The sequence below is a fragment of the Microcaecilia unicolor genome, chromosome 1 (assembly GCF_901765095.1).
Source record: "Microcaecilia unicolor chromosome 1, aMicUni1.1, whole genome shotgun sequence".
Taxonomy (NCBI): domain Eukaryota; kingdom Metazoa; phylum Chordata; class Amphibia; order Gymnophiona; family Siphonopidae; genus Microcaecilia; species Microcaecilia unicolor.
Window position 1 is genome coordinate 355,316,504 of NC_044031.1, and position 23,002 is coordinate 355,339,505.

A 23,002-nucleotide genomic window follows, 5' to 3' on the forward strand; every position below is an offset into this window, starting at 1 on the left:
AGCGAGACTCCCTTACATATGAGGGATCCCAGGTAAAGATCTTTCAGGACTATTCGGCAGGAGTACAGGAGCAGAGACGCCGTTTTCACCCCGTTTGTTCTGCATTGGCTGCTAAGAAGACCAGATTCATGCTACTTTATCCAGCCATTTTGAAGATTCATCATCTGAACCAGTGGCGCTCTTTCCAGACCACACAGGAGGCCCAGCAGTTCCTAGATAAGGACATGAAGGAGCCCGACACATGAGATAGTACTGGGTATGAACTTTACTGGACAGTCGGGTGGGGGGGGGGGGGCACGGACCCAGAAATGATGAGTAATATGGGGGTTACTTGAAAGTTGTGGTTGTAAGTTAATTGTTAATGTTTTCTTAGCAGGACAGTTATTATGGTAAGAACACAGAGAGGTTCCAGTGGCTGTGGGGATATTGGATTTGTGAGGGCCACCTGACCATGAGTTGGGTGGCGCCCTGAGGGGTGGGGTCCGAAAAATAGGTAGGTGCTGATAGGCCAGGGGCTTCCAGGAGCGAGAGAAGTCCGAGACAAGAGGAAGACTCTGAAGAGTTACAGGGGTGGTGGGGGGAGGGTGGGGATTGGATACAGGGGGAAGTAGAGGGGGTAGGGATTAGGGGGGGCACAGAACACAAATATGCACGCTGTGAGGATGTGAAGGATGAGTGGTGTGACGAAATAGTTGTGATAGAATGGAAGGATGCACCGGGGAGGTGGTGGCTGGGACACCTCGCCGTTGAGATAATAGGAATATTACATGGAGGCATTGACAGATATGTAGAGACTACATGGCTCCACTACAGGTTTTAACTTGGAATGTGGGGGGTATTCACTCACCAGTTAAGAGGCAAAAAATTTTAAAAACTCTTAATGATCAAAAGGCGTCAATCGCATTTCTGCAGGAGACACACTTAACACAGGCAGAACATACCAAACTGAAACGTTGGTGGGTAGGCGAAATTTTTGACTCACCAGCAGTGGGAGGGAAGGGAGGAGTGATCACATTGGTAAGAAAAGGAATACATGTGGAGGTTGTCAAGGTAGTGAGAGATGACAAAGGGAGATATGTGCTGGCATCTGTAGTGTTGGATAGACAACCGGTTATACTTTGTAACATCTATGCACCAAACACATTCAAAAAACAATTTTATACACAGCTTATTCGTACATTGCAGGGTTTGGGAGGGATACCCATTATAATGGGGGGAGATTTCAATGAGGCAGCAGATCCAGCAATGGACAGGTCTAAACCAACGGGGAGAGAGCTGGCCGGACCTCGGAGGGGAATAGCGGCGCTAGAAGAGGCATTTGCTGTGGTGGACGTGTGGAGAACACTCAACCCTCTTGAGAGGGACTATACCCATTTATCGAGGGCCCACTCCACTTGGTCCTGAATTGATTATATATTTGTCACAGATGACTTATTCACACAGGTGGATACCGCTCGGATCGGTCCAGTTGTGGTCTCTGATCATGCCTGGGTAATGGTGAGATTGCAGTTAGATGAGGAGAGGAGAGGCGATAAGGTGTGGAAATTTCCAAGCTGGTTATATCGGGATGGGCAGTTTCTTCCCCACTTGGTTCAATGTTGGAAAGACTTTAGTAATACTAATGAGATTCATAGGGCGGATCCAGTGCTCTACTGGGAGACTGCTAAGGCGGTTCTCAGGGGAGAGACTATAGCGTACACAAGTTTTAAACAGAAAGTGAGAAAACAAGAGATACTTAGATTAGAGAAGAGAGTAACTATGCTGAGGCGACAATATAGTGAGGGACATTCGCAAAGGCTCCGGGTTCAGCTGTTAGAGGCACAACAGAGTCTTAATGAGCTAGTGCATCGTATAGTTCAGAGGTCCCTGGCCTACTATAAATATCGGCTTTATAAGTTTGCTAACAAGGGAGGGAGGTTTTTGGCGCGGCTGATGGGCAAGAAGGCAGGCTACCGTAAGGTGCTCACGCTGGCAAATGAACAAGGGGCCATGGTACATCAGGATAGTGAAATCTCAGGAATATTCAAGAAATTTTTTGAGCAACTGTATCAGCCGCAAGATGACCTAGTCACGCCTAGCGAGACTTATCTGACTAGTGTTGATCTGCCCAGATTAGAAGATGAGGAACTCAGGGCATTAAATGCAGATTTTACGGTGGAGGAGGTGATGTGGGTAGTTAAGCAGAGTCCCTTGGGGAAGACACCAGGTCCGGATGGAATGCGGAATGAATTTTATAAGTTATTGCAGACTGAAATTTGCCCGATTTTGACTGAGGTCTTTAATTTAACAGTTCAGCGGGGATCCATGCCATTACATATGAATCAGGCTCACATAACAGTGCTATTAAAGCCGGGTAAGCCTGCCCATCGCCCAGAATCATACCGACCGATATCACTTTTGAATTCAGAGGCTAAATTTCTGGCTAAATTGTTAGCCAATAGGTTGGCCAGGTATCTCCCTGCTTTGGTGGAGGAACCGCAGGTGGGATTTGTAAGGGGAAGGAAAATAGCAAAGAACATGCGAAGAATAATTCTAGCTCTGGAAAAAGTGCAGAGGGAGGGAACACCAGCAGTGTTAATTAGTTTTGACGCCAAAAAGGCTTTCGACAGGGTGGACTGGGGGTTCCCTTTTCGAAACACTTAAGGCGTATGGGATGAATGGATTCTTTTTACAGGCTGTTAGGGCTCTATATACTGACCCTCGGGCGCGAGTCTTGGTTAATGGTCTAGGGTCGGAGTGGTTTCCTATAGGCCGGGGAACGCGCCAGGGATGCCCTCTCTCTCCACTCCTTTTCGTGTTAACACTTGACCCATTGATACGAGAGATTGGTACTAATACAGATATACAAGGAGTACATATTCGAGATAGGGTATTTAAAATTGCGGCATTCACCAATGATTTGTTGGTGTTAATTACAAATCCAAAGAGTTCCTTGGGATATCTCATGGAAAGCATAAAGGAATATGGAGAATTTTCGGGGTTTCACTTAAATTATATGAAATCTGAGGCCCTGGCGAGTCTGGAGGTCAGGAGGGCGGATTGGGAACAGTTCCTGCTGCGCTGGGTGACTGGGTCATTTACGTATTTGGGCATCCAATTAACATTAGATCCAGCACAGCTGTATGCCTGTAATGTTATTGCAGTTATTGCAGTTATTGCAGGACACAAAGGCACAGTTGGTCAAGTGGACCTCCTTGCCGTTGTCACTGATGGGAAGGATACATTTATATCGTATGCTGGTGTTCCCGAAGTGGCTATATGTGTTGCAAACACTGCCAATACGGTTATGGAAAAAAGATTTAAAAGCCCACCAGAGACAGGTAAACCGTTTTTGTTGGGCGGGGCGGAAACCAAAACTCAGGTGGAACAGTCTTGGCGGGACCCGGGTGAGTGGGGGATTGGGGATTCCTGATATGCGCACATATAACCAAGCATGTCTATTGCGCCATCTGGGAGATTGGGTTTTGGGCACGGCTACATACACTGATACACAATTGGAGCGCCTGTACTTTAGCCCCTGGCACCTTAATTACCTTTTGCACACAAAATTTAGTAATCTCCCGCAAGGTGTAAAACGTAGCTGCCTTTTGCAGCCTCTGCGATATCTGTGGAGAGAGGTAGCGGGACTTTTAGGGCATAATCCGGAGCATAGTGTACTGTTACCCATTACGGGCAATGGGGAATTTTTGCCTGGGAGGGAAAATAAGGTCTTTCGAGACCTGGAGAAAAAGGGAGTGATACTTTTAGAGCATTTCCTACAGAGGGATGGGAAAGTCATGACTTACCTAGAGTTTGAGAGGCTCTGTGCTGGAGGAATTTTAGCGAAACTAGCTTACTACCAATTATCACACTATATACATAGCCTCCCCACCGCAGATCTACTATCAGAGTTTGAATGAGCATCAGGGAGCTACTGGCCGGGGATGCAGCTGGACAAATATCAGTGTCATGGTTTCACAAGGTGTTGGTAGGAAAACAACCTAAAAGAGATGTTAAACCGTTAGCTGAGAAATGGAGCCAGGAGGCGGGAAGTAGAATAGCAGAGGGGATTATATTAGTCGCGCTTCAGGGAGGCGTAAGGGTGGTGCATAGTTCTGAGTTACAGGAATGCCACTTTAGAACTATCCACAGGGCATATTTTTCAGCTAAACAGGCGTGGTATGCGGGAGTGGTGGAAACCAGTGAATGCCCCAAGTGTGCAGTAGACAATGCATCGTTTCTCCACGGTGTGTGGCAGTGCAGGGTGATACAGGGGTTCTGGTCGGCTCTCTCCCGGTTCCTAAGTTGGGTACTTGGATATCAGGTGGACCTGTCCTTTGAGCGGGTCTTATTTAGTTCAGTGAGGGTTTGGAATAGAGGCTCACTAGAGGAAAAGATTTTTCTTAGCAGTTTGCATTTTGGGGAAAAAATGTATTCTCAACCATTGGATAATGGATAAAGGCCCCTCTTATTGGTACTGGAGGAACAAGCTTCATGAGCTGATGTTATGGGAAATGCAGGATGCCCGTAGCTCACCAAAGAGGCGGCAGCGGTTCATGAAAGTCTGGGGGGCCTATTTGCAAAAAATATCCCCAAGAGCACGGAGTCAAGTATTGAATGTTTTAGGTTAGATCGGGTGCATGGAAGAGATGTGGTAGGAACGAATGTGTTGAGAATTTGTGGTAAACCGTCATTGCTGGAAGTTAAAGGTGTGGTGAGTGGAGTACATACGCCTGTCTTGGATTTCTACTCCATAAGTGCATCACTTTGCATTTCTTCGCATTGAATTTTAATTGCCAAACCTTAGACCATTCTTCTAGCTTTTTCAGATCCTTTTTCATATTTTCCACTCCCTCCAGTGTGTCCACTGTGTTACAAATCTTAGTATCATCCACAAATAGGCAAACTTTACCTTCTAACCCTTCGGCAGTGTCACTCACAAATATATTGAACAGAATGGGCCCCAGCACCGATCCCTGAGGCACTCCACTACTCACCTTTCCCTCCTCCGAGCGAACTCCATTCACCACCACCCTCTGGCGCCTGTCCGTCAACCAGTTCCTAATCCAGTTCACCACTTTGGGTCCTATCTTCAGCCCATCCAGTTTATTTAAGAGCCTCCTGTGGGGAACCGTGTCAAAAGCCTTGCTGAAATCTAAGTAGATTACGTCTATAGCACGTCCACGGTTCAATAATTTATATGGGTCGTCAAGTCTGTAATGAATCGTTGAGGGGCGAGTTTTATAAGGTTGTTGGGGCAAATATCTAGCTTGCAGTGAGATTTGGTGAATTTTTTGAGCGCTTGGGAAATAGTATCATCCAATAGTGTGTCAAAGATTGTCCAGGTACGATCTACTGGCTGCTCATCAGGAGTTGGGTCTAGACAGTCAAGGAATTTTAGGTAGTCAGTAGAGCTAGTAGGTAACATGAGACAAAGCTTTATTATTTTCTCATTAAAGTATTTTGCAAGGTTGTCTGCTGATGGGGTGTCATTGATGTTTGAAGTAATTGCTGAGGTATCTAATAGTTTGTTCACAAGTTGGTAAAGTTTATGTGTATCTTTATAACCTGGTCCTATTTTGGATTGGTAATATGATCTTTTGGTTTGTCTAATGGTATATTTATATTTTCTTTGAAGCTGTTTCCAGGCGTTTAGTGTGGATTCGTCCTTCCTTTTTCTTCCAAGCTCGTTCTAACCTTCTCACTTGTGTTTTTAATTTTTTCAGATCTTCATTAAACCATGGTATTGAATTCTGTCTGCATGAGATTCTGATTTGCAATGGAGCTATACTGTCTAAAATACTTCTGCATCTATTGTCCCATTCTATAAGAAAGCATTTCAAATCTGTTTGTGCAGACCATTCGTTCATATAGATTTGTTGCCAGAATATTACCGGATCACTATGGCCTCTTGTGGTGTAGATTATGCATTGTTGATTATGGTGTAGATCTTTCTTTCGCCACTGTAGGGAGAGGTTCAGTTTGTAATGGTTGGACCATGGAACATTTGACCACTTTGCTTCTGTAAGTAGGAGATTTAAGTCCGATGAGAATCTGTGTGTAATCATATCAAGTGTATGACCTTTAATGTGGGTTGTTTGCATACTTGGCCAGTGAAGATCACGTAGATGGAAGAAATCTTTGCATTCATATACATGAGTTGAGTTGGGGTCTTCAAAGATGAAGATTAATATATCCTAGTATGAGTAGGTTCAAATTATAAACACACATATTCAATATGAATTCCATAAAATGCGATTGGCAGTCGTGCCAATTGCCTGGTGGTCTGTAGAACAGGATAGCATTTAGGTGGTCAAGTAAGTTGGAGTGGTTAATTCTAATTGAGTCAATTTCCAGATGAGGGCTTATGGATTCAGCTATAGTTGTTACATTGAAGTAAGATCAGTAGATTACAGCTATGCCTCCTCCACGTTTGTCATTTCTTGTCCAGTGGGTAATTTTGTATCCTGGGGAACATAAATCTAAAATAATAGGGTCCTTTAGATCGTGAATCCAAGTTTCGCTGATGAAAAGAAGATCAAGTTTGTCTGATGTAATCCAGTCTGTTATTATTATTGTTTTGTTAACTACTGATCTGGCGTTTATGTAGCCCACTCGGATTATTTGATAAGGGTCGGTGAGGTTCGTAGAAGTGTTAATTTTAATTAGTTGTCTAATCTCTTGGTATTTGGGTATGTTTTGATCTTTCTTTCCTTTATGTTGATTATATTCGTAAGTAGTAAATTTTCCTTTAAGTTGATTATTGGATTTTTGGTGATGTAACTTAAGTTTGTGGAATTTGCCAGCTTTGTGGATAGTGGGTATTTTGTAATCTGGGAGAGGGCTGGTCAATACGTGGTATAGAAGGGATAAGGAGTAAAATATTAAGAGCAGTTTAGCAATAAGCATTTTGACTTTAATTTAAAAGGTATAGAAGGATATGTTGATGTAGATCGTTTGTCCAGCTGTACAGCTCGGTAATAATTATTAAAGTCAGTTGTCAGTGGTATAGTTAGGTAAAAATTTATGGAAATCAATAATCCACAATTTATGACCATAAGAGTAAGTGTAGTACAAAATCAGTAATAAATTTCGGTGAGAGCAGTTAGGATCTGTTACAATCAGTATAAATCAAATCGCAGTCAACAGTATATTGCAATGAAAGCTATTAAAGATCAATTGTCTTTATTATAACGGCAGTAATAAATAATGGATTCATTGATCAATGGTGATATTCAGAAGAGTTAGTGGAAGACAATTGACCAGGACAACTGATCCGTAATTATAGATGGAACGTATTGATCATCTGAGAATAACAGTATGACATTTAGCTTTTCAATATTGATTTTTCTTCAGTTTCCTATATATATTTAATTGCAATAATTGCAGATGATTATTCATCCAATAATTCTGGCAGTAAATCTAGTTGTCAAGTTTTCTGATATGAGTATTATCTTATAATTAGTTATTATTTATTGAGATTCATTATGATAGGTACTTATCTTTGTTTCTCCAATGGGCTGAATGTGAATAATTGCAGGAAGTTTATCCTCAGCTGCTTTAGAAGTGGTTTGTTGGTTGCTCTATAAGGTCGGTAATTCTTCTGATCGGCTCTATATTATTTAAGTCTCACTACGGTAAACGTTGTGGATGAGTAGCGACAACCAGACACACACTTATCCGGGTCTCGTCGCTCAATTCGTGCACTGGTGGTCTTCTCCAGTATCTGCACCTCTCTCCTATTCCTCTCTTTCAACGGTTTTGCTTCTGGACCCCAGATGGCCAGTCAATCCACTACAATGGTCCGCTCCGCAAGGCAAGGTGGGAGCCTCGGTCAATGAGTAAAGGTTTTAGCGGTAACATTCACAACTGCCCGTCAAATTGTGGCCGCATCTTTAGTTGGGGGTGGCTGTTAGGTGCATCTATACAAGAGCCTCCACGTGGCCACTGCACTGGGCCTGATCGGGTGTCCACTGTTGCTTCCCGAATCAGCGGATCGGCCGCAGATCACACTCCCTCTCGGCTGTGGAACAGCACCTCAGGTGCTGCAGTGGATGGAAGTGCCAACCAAGGATGGATGGAAGGGGAGGGCAGGGGAGAGAGGATAATCACTGGACGTGGATGGCAGGGGAGGACAGGGGGCAAAGAAGAATCACTGGACATGGATGGGAGGAGAGGGCAGGGGAAGGAGGAGACATACTTAAATAATATGACAGACTTAAATAATATGGATGGGAGGGGAGGTCAGGGAAGAGAGATTCACTGGACATGGATGGAAGGGGAGGGCAGGGGAGAGAGGAGAATCATTGGACATGGATGAGAGGAGAGGGAAGGGGAGAGAGGAGAATTGCTGGACATGGATGGCAGGGGAGGACAGGGGACAGAGGAGAATCGCTGGACATGGGAGGGGAGGGCAGGGGAGGGAGGAGAAGTGCTGGACGTGGATGGAGGGAAGTTAAAAAAAGAAAAAGATGCACATGGATGGAGATGAGGGAAAGGGAAGAGAGGAGAAAAACTGCACATGGATGGAGAACATAGGCAAAAGCTGGATCCACGTTGTACCTCCTCCAGTCAATTCCTCAGAGGAGGACCCAGCTTTTACTTATGAATGTAGGGCAAGAAATGAAGAAGAAAGGAGGAAAGTAAAGAAATAAATGGAAAGGAAGCCATGGAAATGGTGTTAAGAGAACAGATAGAGAGCAGCAGAATCAGAGATTGGGACCAATATGGATAGAAAAAGAAAGTCACCAGACAACAAAGGTAGAAAAAATCATTTTATTTTCATTTTAGTGTTTGGAATATGTCCAGTTTGAGAATTTACATCTGCTGTCTTATTTTGCACTGGGTATACTGGAGCTGTAACAGCTTACAGAAATTATTTAAAATGAAAAAAAAAATCACGTTATTTTTTTCTCCTATACTACTATAATATTTTCAGTGATGTCTGTTTATATGCACCATGGCTAGTATAATGGGTGTGGCTAATGTGGGTGTGGCTATAATAGGGGTGGAGCCACATGTGGTGACCCCGCCCATAATGAGTACCGGCACCTTTTTTTCTGGTGAGGTTACACAAGAGACCGTGGTAGGCCAGGTGACCTTAAATACAACTAAAGATCAGACAAACTATGGCAAATCAATAGTGTCAAGCACTAAGCATCATGCAAATAGGAACAACAAACATACTCTGAAATGTCTATATGCAAATGCTAGGACTCTAAGAAATAAGATGGGAGAGTTGGAATATATTGCACTAAATGAAAAATTGGACATAATAGGCATTACTGAGACCTGGTGGAAGGAGGATAACCTGTGGGACACTGTCATACCGGGGTACAAAGTATATCGTAGTGATAGGCTGGACCGGACTGGTGGAAGGGTAGCATTGTATATTAACGAGAGCCTTGACTCATATAGATTACAAATTCAGCAGGACACAAATCACACCTTTGAATCATTGTGGGTTGAAACTCCATATATAAAAGTGAAAAGGACGGTGATAGGAGTGTACTACCGTCCGCCTCGCCAGGATGAGCAGGTAGACGCAGAAATGATAAAAGAAATCAGAGACGCAAACAGAATGGGCAATGTGATAATAATGGGTGACTTCAATTACCCAAATATAGACTGGGTAAATGTAACATCGGGACATGCTAGAGAGGTACAATTCCTTGATGAAATCAAGGACAGCTTTATGGAGCAGCTGGTGCAGGAGCCGACGAGAGAAGGAAAAATTCTAGACTTGGTCCTTAGTGGAGCGCATGATCTAGTGAGGGACGTTATGATACTGGGGCCTCTTGATAACAGGGATCATAATATGATCAGTTTTGATATCAACCTTGAAGTAACTATACATAAGAAGTCAAATACATTAGCGTTTAACTTTTAAAAAGGAGACTATGATAGAATGAGAAGAATGGTAAAAAAAAGAGGGGCAACTGAGAGGGTAAAAACTGTACAATAGGCGTGGATGCTGTTCAAAAGTACCATCCTAGAGGCCCAGGCCAAACATTTCGCGAATTACAAAAGTAAGACGGAAGTCCAAAAGACAGCCGGCATGGTTGAAAAGTGAGGTGAAGGAAGTTATTAGGGCTAAAAGAAACGCCTTCAGAAAATGGAAGAAGGAACCATCTGAAAATAACAAGAAGCAACATAAGGAGTGTCAAAGCAAATGCAAGGCGCAGAAAAAGAAGGCCAAGAGGGATTACGAAGAAAAGATAGCATTAGAGGGAAAAAAACATAGTAAAAAAATTTTCCGGTATCTTAAAAGCAGGAAGCCGGCAAGAGAATCGTTTGGGCCGCTGGACGACCGAGGGGTAAAAGGGGCGATCAAGGGTGACAAAGATGTAGCAGAGAGATGGAATGAATTCTTTGCTTCAGCCTTCACCGAGGAAGATTTGGGTGGGATACCGGTGTCGGAAATGGTATTTCAAGCGGACGAGTCAGAGAAACTTACTGACTTCACGGTAAACCTGGAGGACGTAATGGGGCAGTTCAGCAAACTGAAGAGTAGCAAATCTCCTGGACCGGATGGTATACATCCTAGAGTACTGATAGACCTGAAAAATGAGCTTGCGGAGCTTCTGTTAGTGATATGCAATTTATCCTTCAAATCGGGTGTGGTACCGGAAGATTGGAGGGTGGCCAATGTAACGCTGATTTTTTAAAAAGGTTCCAGGAGAGATCCAGGAACTTATAGACCGGTGAGTCTGACGTCGGTGCCGGGGAAAATGGTAGAGGCTATTATTAAAAACAAAATTACAGAGCACATCCAAGGACATGGATTACTGAGACCAAGTCACAATGGAGAAGTGTAGTTAGTGGGGTTCCTCAGGGGTCAGTGCTAGGACCGCTGCTTTTTAATATATTTATAAATGATTTAGAGATGGGAGTAACCAGCGAGGTAATTAAATTTGCTGATGACACAAAGTTATTCAAAGTCGTTAACTCGCGAGAGGATTGTGAAAAATTACAGAAGGACCTTATGAGACTGGGAGACTGGGCGGCTAAATGGCAGATGACGTTTAATGTGAACAAGTGCAAGGTGATGCATGTGGGGGAAAAAGAACCTGAATTATAACTATGTCATGCAAGGTTCCACGTTAGGAGTTACGGACCAAGAAAAGGATCTGGGTGTCATCGTTGATAATACACTGAAACCTTCTGCTCAGTGTGCTGCTGCGGCTAGGAAAGCGAATAGAATGTTGGGTATTACTAGGAAAGGTATGGAGAACAGATGTGAGGATGTTATAATGCCGTTGTATCGCTCCATGGTGCGACCGCACCTTGAGTATTGTGTTCAATTCTGGTTGCCGCATCTCAAGAAAGATATAGTAGAACTGGAAAAGGTGCAGCGAAGGGCGACAAAAATGATAGCGGGAATGAGACGACTTCCCTATGAAGAAAGACTAAGGAGGCTAGGGCTTTTCAGCTTGGAGAAGAGACGGCCGAGGGGAGATATGAAAGAGGTATATAAAATAATGAGTGGAGTGGAACAGGTGGATGTGAAGCATCTGTTCATGCTTTCCAAAAATACTAGGACTATGGGGCATGCGATGAAACTACAGTGTAGTAAATTTAAAACAAATTGGAGAAAAGTTTTCTTCACCCAACGCATAATTAAACTCTGGAATTCATTGCCGGAGAACGTAGTGAAGGCGGTTAGCTTGGCAGAGTTTAAAAAGGGGTTGGACGGTTTCCTAAAGGACAAGTCCATAGACCGCTACTAAATGGACTTGGGAAAAATCCACAATTTCGGGAATAACTTTTATAAAATGTTTGTACGTTTGGGTAGCTTGCCAGGTGCCCTTGACCTGGATTGGCCGCTGTTGGGGACAGGATGCTGGGCTCGATGGACCTTTGGTCTTTTCCCAGTATGGCATTACTTATGTACGTGCACATTTGCAACTTACCATGAGACACCTTAGCACACCCTACAGTACATCCTTTTAAGCTGCAGTAAACAGCAGTTTCGTAAAAAGGCAATGCCATGGATTCTATATAGTGCGACCAGAGTTGTGTGAGTAAATCAGGTCATGTTCTGATTAGCACATGCATCTCAATTATCTTTATAAGCCAGTCAACACCGATAATTGCCACTTCACATGCAGTTGACACTAATTGACATTAATTAAAATGTATGTGCAGAACTTGCAAAGCGTATTCTGCCTGTTTGAATATTTTTATTATTTAATGCAACAGCTAAATTACAAAACCAACAGAATACAATTCACAAAACAATATCATTAACAATTCACAATAAGAAAAAAACCGAGATCACTAATTCATGGTGGCTTCCAGCTTCATTTGGGAAACTTATTGGCTTCAACTGGTGCGCGATTTATGAATGGATACAGCGTATGACCAGGAAAGTTTGTATTACGCAGCAAGAGTGGGAATGATTTGCAAGACAGCCTAACAGAAGTTCAGTGGCAGTCCTTTTGGTTATATGGTGCACGTTTGACTTTTTCAGCATCATCATATAGTCACTATTTTTCCCTTTTTCATCATTCTCTGTAGATTCCCTTTAAAACAAAAAACTGTAGAAAGAAAACTAATGACTCTTGCTGATCTTCTAACGGGTCAGTTGTAACTTTGACTCATTTGATATACGAGTGTCCAAATTTGGAAGCCTATTGGAAGGATGTGTAGCAAAGAATAACAACTATTTTGGGAATAGACATTAATTTGTTGCTGAAGATCATTATTTAGAAGTCCTTAATTCTTTCAACTACCATTCCAGAGTCTACAAATTGTCTGTTTGATTTTTTAATTACAGTGGCACTAAAAGTTATTATAAATCATTGGAAGGATAATAGTGATGTGCATATAGTTTTATATTGGCAATGGGTCTGTTTATTTAGGAAATATAAGAAGATATTAGAGGAAAGGGGCTTACTGGTACTTAAACAAAGAAGCAAGTAGAGTTGTTGGATCATTATATGTACATGTTGATTGCTAAGAGTATTTTGGAAAGTTCTGTTCATAAATTCTAAGATGCAGAACCGGAAAGGGGGCATGGCCATGGGCATGGAATGGGCAGGTCATGGGTATTCCTCAAATCTATGTGTACTGATATAGAAAATACCCACTCTGCGCCTACCATAGTCGCCAGCATTTACACCAAATTTTACTTAGTGTAAATACCTGCAACTAAATTTAATCATGTGGACATGTGCTAGGCATATTCTATAAATTGCACCTAACTGTAGGCCTAGTTTATAGGATATGCATAGGTGTATTTTTTCAGTGCCAATTATATGGCACCATATAGAGAATCTAGTCCTATTTGTGTAGCACAGCTGAATATATAGAAGCCTCCCGATATTCAGCCTGCGGCAGGCAGTGCAATTAGCTGCTGCTGCTGCCAGTGCTGACCCCGGATATTCATGTTGGACCATATCCGGTGACCAGTATTGAATATCCAGTTTCAGTTTTGTCTGCGGCAACTTAACCGGTTAAACTGATATTCAATGCTAACCAGTTAGGTGATAAGCCTGCTATTTATACGGCAGAATTTTCACGCTTGACCAGTTAAGTTCCGTGACATAGCCGATTAACAGCTAGCCACTAAGCGCTACTATTCAGCGGATATAAACGGATATCTTGTGCTGAATATTAGCGATTAGCTGGTTAAGTGCGATTTAATTGGTTAGGAACAGCTTATGGATAGTTAAATAGTGCTATCAGACTATGTTTTTTTTTTAAACACTGCAGCTAGCATTTTCAAAAAATCTGATATATGCTGCAGCTGAATATTGACTTGATTACTTTTGGTGGCTGCTAAACATTTGTCAGCACTGAAGGATTTACTGCTAGGATGATATTGGAAAGCTTTTGAGTAAAATACAGATTTATGTTGATTTTCATATTTTATGTACGTAGAAATGTGTTACTTATTGAGCATTATTTGTGATGCTTTATTATTGTACTCCACTGGCACTAGAGGGGTCTTTTATTAAGATGGAAGACTGGGCATCCAAATGGAAGATGAAATTAAATGTGGACAAATGCAAAGTGATGCACATTGGGAAGAATAAGCTGAATCATAGTTACCTGATTCTGGGATCCACCTTAGGAGTCAGCACTCAAGAAAAAGATATAGGTGTCATTGTAGACAAATCTTCTGCCCAGTGTGCGGCCAAAAAAGCAAACAGGATGCTAGGAATGATTAGGAAAGGCATGCAAAATAACACCAAGAATATTACAATGCCACTCCATGGTGTGACCTCACCTTGAGTATTGCATTCAAAAAAGATATAGCGGAATTAGAAAATATTCAAAGTGGATTGGCCACTGTTGGAAGCAGGATACTGGGCTAGATGGACCATTGGTCTGACCCACTATGGCTATTCTTATGTTTAGTTGCGGTAAGAAGTGGCCTTAGTGTGTCCTTATATGGTTTTTCCTATAAGTTAAGGCCATTTTTATTGCAGCAGCAAGATAGCTGATTTTCTATATTAACGGCTGTGTACTGTTGTTTATTTATTTGGATTTTGCTCACACCTTTTTCAGTAGTAACTCAATCTGAGTTGCATTCAGGTATACCAGTCATTTCTCTGTCCCAGGAGGTCTCACAATCTAATTTTTTACCTGAGGAAATAGAGGGTTAAGTGCCTTGCCCAAGATCACAAGCAGCAGCAGTGGGATTTGAACCAGCCACCATGGGATGTCAAGAATGGTGCTCTAACCACTAGGCTACTCCTCCACTCTATTAAAATAATTACTGCATGAGCACATACCATCACTCGTTTTGTAGGGTGAATGTGCTCACGTGGTAATCCTGTGCTAATCAGTTAGCACGCAGTAATGTGGATGAGCTAACTGATCTACAGCACCCCAGACATTCTCCCTCCCAGAAAAATTGCAAAATCCCAAATTTACCGCAGGACTCCTGAGCGTCTTTTGCGGTAAGCCATTTTAAGCTGTGGTAAGCGTGTGCTTAGTAAAATGACCCCTATAAGTTGAATGAAATAAATAAAAAATATATATATTTCTGTGCATTTATGCATATTTTCTCCCTACTCAAATGTTATAGTCTCATCTTAATGCTATCACTGCACAAAACACCATTATTAATTTTGTACTTGTACCACTAGGAGCAGCTTTATTAGTGACTAGTAAGAAAAGCCCGTTTCTGTTTTAAAGGAAACGGGCGCTAGCAAGGTTTTCCTCGGAGTGTGTATGTTTGAGAGAGTGTGTGTGAGAGTGACTGTGAGAGAGAGTGAATGTACGAGTGTGCGTGTGTGTGAGACAGAGAGAGAGAGTGAGACTGAGTGCGAGTGTGTGTGTGAGAATGAGAGTATGTGCCAGGGTCCCCCCTCCCTCCCAGTTCCAGGGTCGCCCCCCCCCCCCCCCGGTCTGTCTCCCAGTTGCAGGGCCTCCCTCCCTTCCAGTTGCAGAGGGTTCCCCCTTCCTTCCTTCCTCCCTTTTTCCCAGTTGCAGGGTCCCCCCCTCCCTCCCTTCCAGTTGCTATCCAGTTGAAACAGCTTTAGACTTGATTCAGATGAACAACAATTTAAAAACAACAATGTGAAGCAGCAGCTCCTAGGTGTGCTTGTTTTTGAGTGTATACCAATGAGGGCTGCGTAGGGGAGTGGAAACAGAGATTAACCAATGGGCTTCCTTGCTTACCGTAGAGTTGCTTTGCTCACTTCTACTCCTGTCTATGAAACGTCCTGCAGCATCTCATAGGTGTGCTTGCTTTGTTTTTATTTAACGGGGATGACGGCTGCACTGGATTCGGATCCGCTGCTCTTTCCCTCCCCCATCTTCCCAGTCACCAGTGGACCCCGCCCTGAGCCCTCAGCTGCCTCCTCCACATTGGACACTCGCCGTCTTGCCGCCCTCCCTCTCCGACAGTCCGAATCTGGACTTGGAGAGGGAGGGCGGCGGCGTTTTTTTTTAGGCCGGTTAGTGTTCGTGGTGGTTCGGGAGGTTGGCAGCCAGTGTCGAGCGATTCCTAGGGAAGGTGGGGGATGTTTCCCTACTCCTCCCCCTGCCTGGATCGCTGTTTGCTGCTGGCTGGGTCGCGGACTCGTGGTGTGTTGGTTGGCGTCAGGCTGGTGACGTAGGCAGGGGGAGGAGTAGGGAAACACGCGCCCTCCCCCTGTCTGGGTCGCTGTTGGCTGGGTCGCGGTTGGTTGCTGTGCGTCAGGCTGGTGATGTCAGTTTTATCTATTCCATGAAGCAGACCACCTCCGAGGAAGCCACGGTTCCAGGCAGCATCAGAACGTTGGAGGTGAGAATTATTATATAGGATTAAGGGTACATACACAGGCTGTTTTTTTCAAGCAGGGTGTTCTGAATTTTGTTTCATCTGAGACTTCTTTTCCTGATTTTTTTCTGTTCCATTAAGTTTCTCTTTTAGCATGGGTTATTTGTATATAATTTGGCCCTTTTTTGAATTTAGCTGGGTGGTAGAGGTTCATGGGTATGACAGGTGGAGTAGAGGAGTGGCCAGCTGCAGCAGCTAGCATGCAGATCAGTACTATGTGCTAGCTGTCATGACTGCCAATAGTACGGCTGTCCCAACCTTCAACAAAAATGAAGCCATGGCAGCAGCTGTGTCTCCCTTCTGCTTCTCCCAATAGTACACCTGCATTTCCAATCCCCCAGAAGACTCACCCACTCAATCTGATTCCCCTAGAACAGCCATAGAAGTCCCCCCCCCCCCCCCCTACCCAGTCTGGTCCCTCCTGCAGAGGATCCCTCCACTCAGTCTGATCCCTCCAAGAAGTTACATAAGTACATAAGTACATAAGTAGTGCCATACTGGGAAAGACCAAAGGTCCATCTAGCCCAGCATCCTGTCACCGACAGTGGCCAATCCAGGTCAAGGGCACCTGGCACGCTCCCCAAACGTAAAAACATTCCAGACAAGTTATACCTAAAAATGCGGAATTTTTCCAAGTCCATTTAATAGCGGTCTATGGACTTGTCCTTTAGGAATCTATCTAACCCCTTTTTAAACTCCGTCAAGCTAACCGCCCGTACCACGTTCTCCGGCAACGAATTCCAGAGTCTAATTACACGTTGGGTGAAGAAAAATTTTCTCCGATTCGTTTTAAATTTACCACACTGTAGCTTCAACTCATGCCCTCTAGTCCTAGTATTTTTGGATAGCGTGAACAGTCGCTTCACATCCACCCGATCCATTCCACTCATTATTTTATACACTTCTATCATATCTCCCCTCAGCCGTCTCTTCTCCAAGCTGAAAAGCCCTAGCCTTCTCAGCCTCTCTTCATAGGAAAGTCGTCCCATCCCCACTATCATTTTGGTCGCCCTTCGCTGTACCTTTTCCAATTCTACTATATCTTTTTTGAGATACAGAGACCAGTACTGAACACAATACTCCAGGTGCGGTCGCACCATGGAGTGATACAACGGCATTATAACATCCGCACACCTGGACTCCATACCCTTCCTAATAACACCCAACATTCTATTCGCTTTCCTAGCCGCAGCAGCACACTGAGCAGAAGGTTTCAGCGTATCATCGACGACGACACCCAGATCCCTTTCTTGATCCGTAACTCCTAACGCGGAACCTTGCAAGACGTAGCTATAATTCGGGTTCCTCTTACCCACATGCATCACTTTGCACTTGTCAACATTGAACTTCATCTGCCACTTGCACGCCCATTCTCCCAGTCTCGCAAGGTCCTCCTGTAATCGTTCACATTCCTCCTGCGACTTGACGACCCTGAATAATTTTGTGTCATCGGCGAATTTAATTACCTCACTAGTTATTCCCATCTCTAGGTCATTTATAAATACATTAAAAAGCAACGGACCCAGCACAGACCCCTGCGGGACCCCACTAACTACCCTCCTCCACTGAGAATACTGGCCACAGCTACAGCTAAATACAAACTTGCAGTCAAGCCCCTCCCTCAGTGTAAAGCCCCTCCTCAGGGCCATGCCTAGGGTCTGTGGTGCCCCCCTGCAGATTATCAGTTGGCGCCCCCCCCCCCCCCTCCGTCTAGCAGAGCGGGAACAGAAGGGAGCAGGCAAGTAAGCCGGACCTCAGGAAAAAATAGCACTGTATGTATCCCTCATTAATAAGTCTCTGACTCTAAAGTTTAGCAATTTCATTAAAGCAAAATGTATTTTCATAACACTTCAAAGATTTCCAACTCAAAATAGGAATGCTAATTCAAAATGTGAGCAAAGTCCTCTTAGTTTCCAAAGATTCTTTTTCTAATCTCCTTTGCACCAAAGGATATAATTCAGATCAAACATTTATCTCTGATCAACTATCTCAGATCAAATATTTATTTCAGATCAAATATTAAGGTTTCCTTGCTTACAATCACTTAAATCTACCTAGCCTTTATATAGCTTATAGGATTTAAACACTCTTAAACTGAAATTCACCCTTTTCTATTCTTCATAAACTTCAAGTAATCCTGAAATATTCAGATCCTTTTCTCACTAGAGAAACCTCAAACTTCAATCTCCACCAACCTCTTTTCACTCATATTTTCTCACTTACCACATAATCAGGCACTCTTTTATAATTTCAGTCAACACACACAGGAACTCACAGCTGCATGTCTCTCTTGGCCAAAACGACAGTCAGTTGCTCTCTCACTCTGTTCCCTTCCACAGATTTCTAACAGAAGATGATCATCCAATCAGAGAGCTCTATTTGAATGCAGGTTAACATACAGACACTGTATGGGAATTTTTGGTCAAAAACACTAGATAAACCCTTCGTTTTTGGATCAAACTTCACACTTTGATCAGAGCCATGACCTAACATTAAGGCTGTAAACATTTCCATCATTTTTTATCCATAAATATGCAAATGAGAACCTCCCAAAAACGGACTAATTTGCATATGATTTAAACAAATCTGAGCATATGACAACCAAGTACAGACTCCCAGCACCTGAATTCTGCAATTAGATTTAATGCAAATACTTTTAAAACTTATTTTTAGCACTTTTAAAATTTCAGGTTCTTGAATGCTGTTCAAGCTCTGAAGCTCACCCTGAGTGAGGAGTTATCCCCAAACCAAAGACATATATACCAATCTGGTTGCATTCTCTCAAATAACTTGAAGAGCCTGCCTGCCTCAATGAATTTCTTCTGCTGGTTTGCCATGAAAAGGAGGGCAGGGGAGATAGGAGAATCACAAGTAAATGATTTTGCAAGTGAGCGGAAGGCAGGGCAGCGGTGCCCCCCTGCTGTGCTTACCCATCAGTAATCCCTGGTGATCTAGTGTAATGGAGTAGGAGCAGTCGATTTTTGCTTCCACCCTTTCTGGCTCCGTGTTTCAGAATGATGTTGACCCCTAGTTGTAGTCTCATGGTGTTACCACATCTTATGACTTACCCCTAGTGGTAGTACCACAAGGCTATCACCAAGAATTATCATCATCATTTTGAAGACTAGAGCCAGACAGGGTAAGAGCAGAGGGGGGACCACTCCCACCCTACCCACTAAATAAGAGATTATTCCAGGATAAGGCCTGAGGAGGAGGATCAGTGTGGGAGGGGGGAGGGTATTTGCCTAAGGGAAAGAGCTTGATTATGGGGTTGTGTTCAGGGAAGAGGCTTCAAAGGGGGATGGGGTCAAGGGCTTCTTAGGGCCAATAGGATCAAGCGGGCTTTGGATTGGCTGGGTTAGGGGTCTTTTGGGGGGAGCCAGAGCAAGTGGGGAGCAGTGGTGTAGCAAGGGCGGGGCGGTGGGGGCGGTCCGCCCCGGGTGCACGCCGCTGGGGGGGTGTCGGCTCCGCTGGTTCCCTGCTCCCTCTGCCCCAGAACAGGTTGCTTCCTATTCCGGGGCAGAGGGAGCAGGGAAGCAGCGGAACCAACACCCCCCCAGTGGCGTGCACACAGCAGGCAAGAATGCACTGGTGGAGGGCTTGGGTGATGCGCCGAGGGGAGGGGGTTGATGTGCTGAGGGGGGGGGGGTGTCATGGGTACGCAGCGGCGAACCGCCCCGGGTGGCATTTGCCCTCGCTACGCCACTGGTGGGGAGTATTCTGTGGGCATCAACTTGAGTGGAACTGGATCAGGGGAATGGAGGTATTGCTGTGAGGGGGAAATCATACTGGGCAGATAGTACAAGTGGACTCGTGTTATCTGTTCAGGCATATAAAACAGTCTGTGCACTAGATGCAGGGCAGATGTTTTTCACTTACTGCATACTAGTTTTTACGTTTTAATTGAAGCAATCTTGATACAAGTAATTGCAAAGACAGCACTCTAGTAAAAGAGTCCCAATGTGCACTAAAAGCAAAACAAAATATTTAAACAAAAATTAAAATAAATAAATAATTGGTTGTTTTTGGTTTGTTTTGAAATAAAACAAGCTTAGGACCTTGTTTACTAAGCCGCGCTAACCATGTAGGCACCCATAATATTCCTTTGGGCATCTACACGATTAGCACATGCTAAATTTTTGCATGCGCTAAAAATACTAACGCACCTTAGTAAACAGGGCCTCTACTTTGTTGCATGTTTCACTCTATTCTAAGGATGCTGATACCAAGCTCCAAATAAACGGAGAAAAAGGAATTAAACCCCCTACATGAGAGCACCTTGGAGAAGGAGTAGGGGTGGACTAAAGAACTTCCAGCAGCCAGGAGTAAATCAAAATTTTATTGACAAAGCACCCAAATTGAAAAGATCCAATATGGGGCCATGTTTCAGCAGAGACCTGCCTGCCTCAGGGATCAAAATGCTCTGTCAGCTGCAATTTAAGATGCAAAGGTGATAAAGAAGAAACATGCAAATCCAGCTGGAGAAGGCAAACTGCGGGGCTGCTCTCAAGCGATCTCAAACATGAGTTGGAAGAGTACCCAGCTGTGGCTTTTTATCACTGGATTTGCATGTTTATCCAGTATAATCTCTGCATCTTAAATTGCAGCTGACAGGGCATTTCAATCCCTGAGGCAGGCGATTCTCTGCTGAAACACGGCCCTGTGTCAGGTCTTTTCAATTAAGATGCATTGTCAATAAAATTTTGGTTGATTATGCCTGGGTGCTGGAAGTTCTCCAAGTCACTCTATTCTAAAAGAAATGCTCATTCCTCAATTCATAGCCTCTAGCGTTGCCTTCTTACCCCACTCTGTCCATGACTGATTGTATCTCACCCCAGTAGAAAGGTTCATTTAAATGCTTTCACTTGCAAGAGAACAGAACTAGTTACTGATGCACCTCTGGAGCGTATGTGTAACCTTTCTGATTTCATTTGATTTCAGTAGTAAAAGATGAAAATAACCAGAGTGAGATGGCCGAAGACCTGTGCAAGATAGGGTCAGAGAGATCCCTGGTGTTGGATAGACTAGCCAGTAACGTTGCCAAACGTAAGAGTTCTATGCCTCAGAAATTTGTTGGTAAGAGTTAAATGTTTGCTGTTTCTTTGTGTGCCATTCAGGAAATCTCTAGTTGTATTCTGTAGTCTGTTTATGGAGGGCAGAGGGGTTATTTCTGTGGGATTTAGTTCACATGGAGGGCCATAATCGAACGGGGCCGGCCATCTCCGGGGACGGCCCCGTAAAGTGGCGTCTCCGACCGTATTATCGAAAAAGATGGCCAGCCATCTTTCGTTTCGATAATACGGTTGGGGCCGGCCAAATCTCTTAGAGATCGCCGGCGTTACAGATGGCCGCCATTGGTTTTCGCCGATAATGGAAACTAATGGCGGTCATCTCAAACCCGGCCAAATCCAAGCCATTTGGTCGTGGGAGGAGCCAGCATTTGTAGTGCACTGGCCCCCCTCACATGCCAGGACACCAACCAGGCACCCTAGGGGGCACTGCAGTGGACTTCATAAAATGATCCCAGGTACATAGCTCCCTTACCTTGTGTGCTGAGCCCCCCAAATCCTCCCCCCAAAACCCACTGCCCCCAACTGTACACCATTACCATAGCTCTTAGGGATGAAGGGGAGCACCTACATGTGGGTACAGTAGAACAGGTAGGGGGGGATGGGCCTGGGTCCGCCTGCCTTAAGTCCGTCTGCATAGTGCTGTGATGGAGCTGGGTATGACATTTGAGGCTGGCATAGAGGCTGAAAAAATGTTTTTTATTTTTTGGGTGGGAGGAGGGTTGGTGACCACTGGGGGAGTAAGGGGAGGAGATCCCCCATTCCCTCCGGTGGTCAGTTGGGACACCTTTTTGAGGCTTGGTCGTGAACAAAAAGGGACCAAGTAAAGTTGGCCAAATTCTCGTCAGGGCCGGCTTGCTTTTTTCCATTATCGGCTGAAGCTGACCATCTCTTAACCACGCACCCGTCCCGCCTTCGGTACACTGCCAACACGCCCCCTTGCACTTTCGCCGGCTCCGCAACGGAAAGCAGTTGAAGCCGGCCAAAATCGGCTTTCGATTATACTGATTTGGCCAGCTTTAGGAGAAGGACGGCCATCTCCCGATTTGTGTCGGAAGATGACCAGCCTTCTCGTTTGAAAATAAGTAGGATAGCTTATTTTATAGCCGATGTATTGTGTATGGAAGGTATAGATGCATTCTCAGCTGCTATAACTTGCATGATCTTCAGCTAGTGATATTCAGCCTTGGGAGAGGCATAAAACTATTTTCAGCCTTCAATGTGGTGCTACTGTATTGCATGATTTTTTAAGCATTGCAGAATCCAATAGAAATTATACTTTCATTTCACAGGGGCATTGTCAGGGCAGGTAGAACAGCAAGGACTGACATTTTGTCAAAACTTGATGGAGGAAGGAGAGACAAACTGAAGTCATAGATTGACTAAAACTTCTGAGCTCCCTTAACTCTCTAATGCTTTAAGCAGGGGTCAGTCACTACAGGTTGTTAACAGGTTAAAGTTTATATGAAAAAATGGTTGAAGTGCAAAAATATACTATTGAAACGATACATCAAGGTCTTTTCCCGTAGACACAGAATAGGAGGGCCTTGGTAACTTGACTCTACAGATACCATGGTCCTCATTTTCAAAAAGGTTTTCATTCCAGTAGGTAACACCTCAGTGTGACTTTTTAAGGCTTGGCACGCTGCTCATGTGACTTGCTTAGTGGCAAAGATTG

At 44.0% G+C, this 23,002-nt stretch overlaps 1 protein-coding gene across 1 annotated transcript in view; it reads left to right on the forward strand.

The window, feature by feature from the left end:
• IKZF1 (IKAROS family zinc finger 1) overlaps positions 1 to 23,002 on the forward strand; it is a 423,181-nt gene that overhangs the window by 348,505 nt on the left and 51,674 nt on the right. The window contains 1 exon segment of the mRNA XM_030209530.1: positions 21,197 to 21,331. Coding sequence (XP_030065390.1) covers positions 21,197 to 21,331 — 135 coding nt within the window.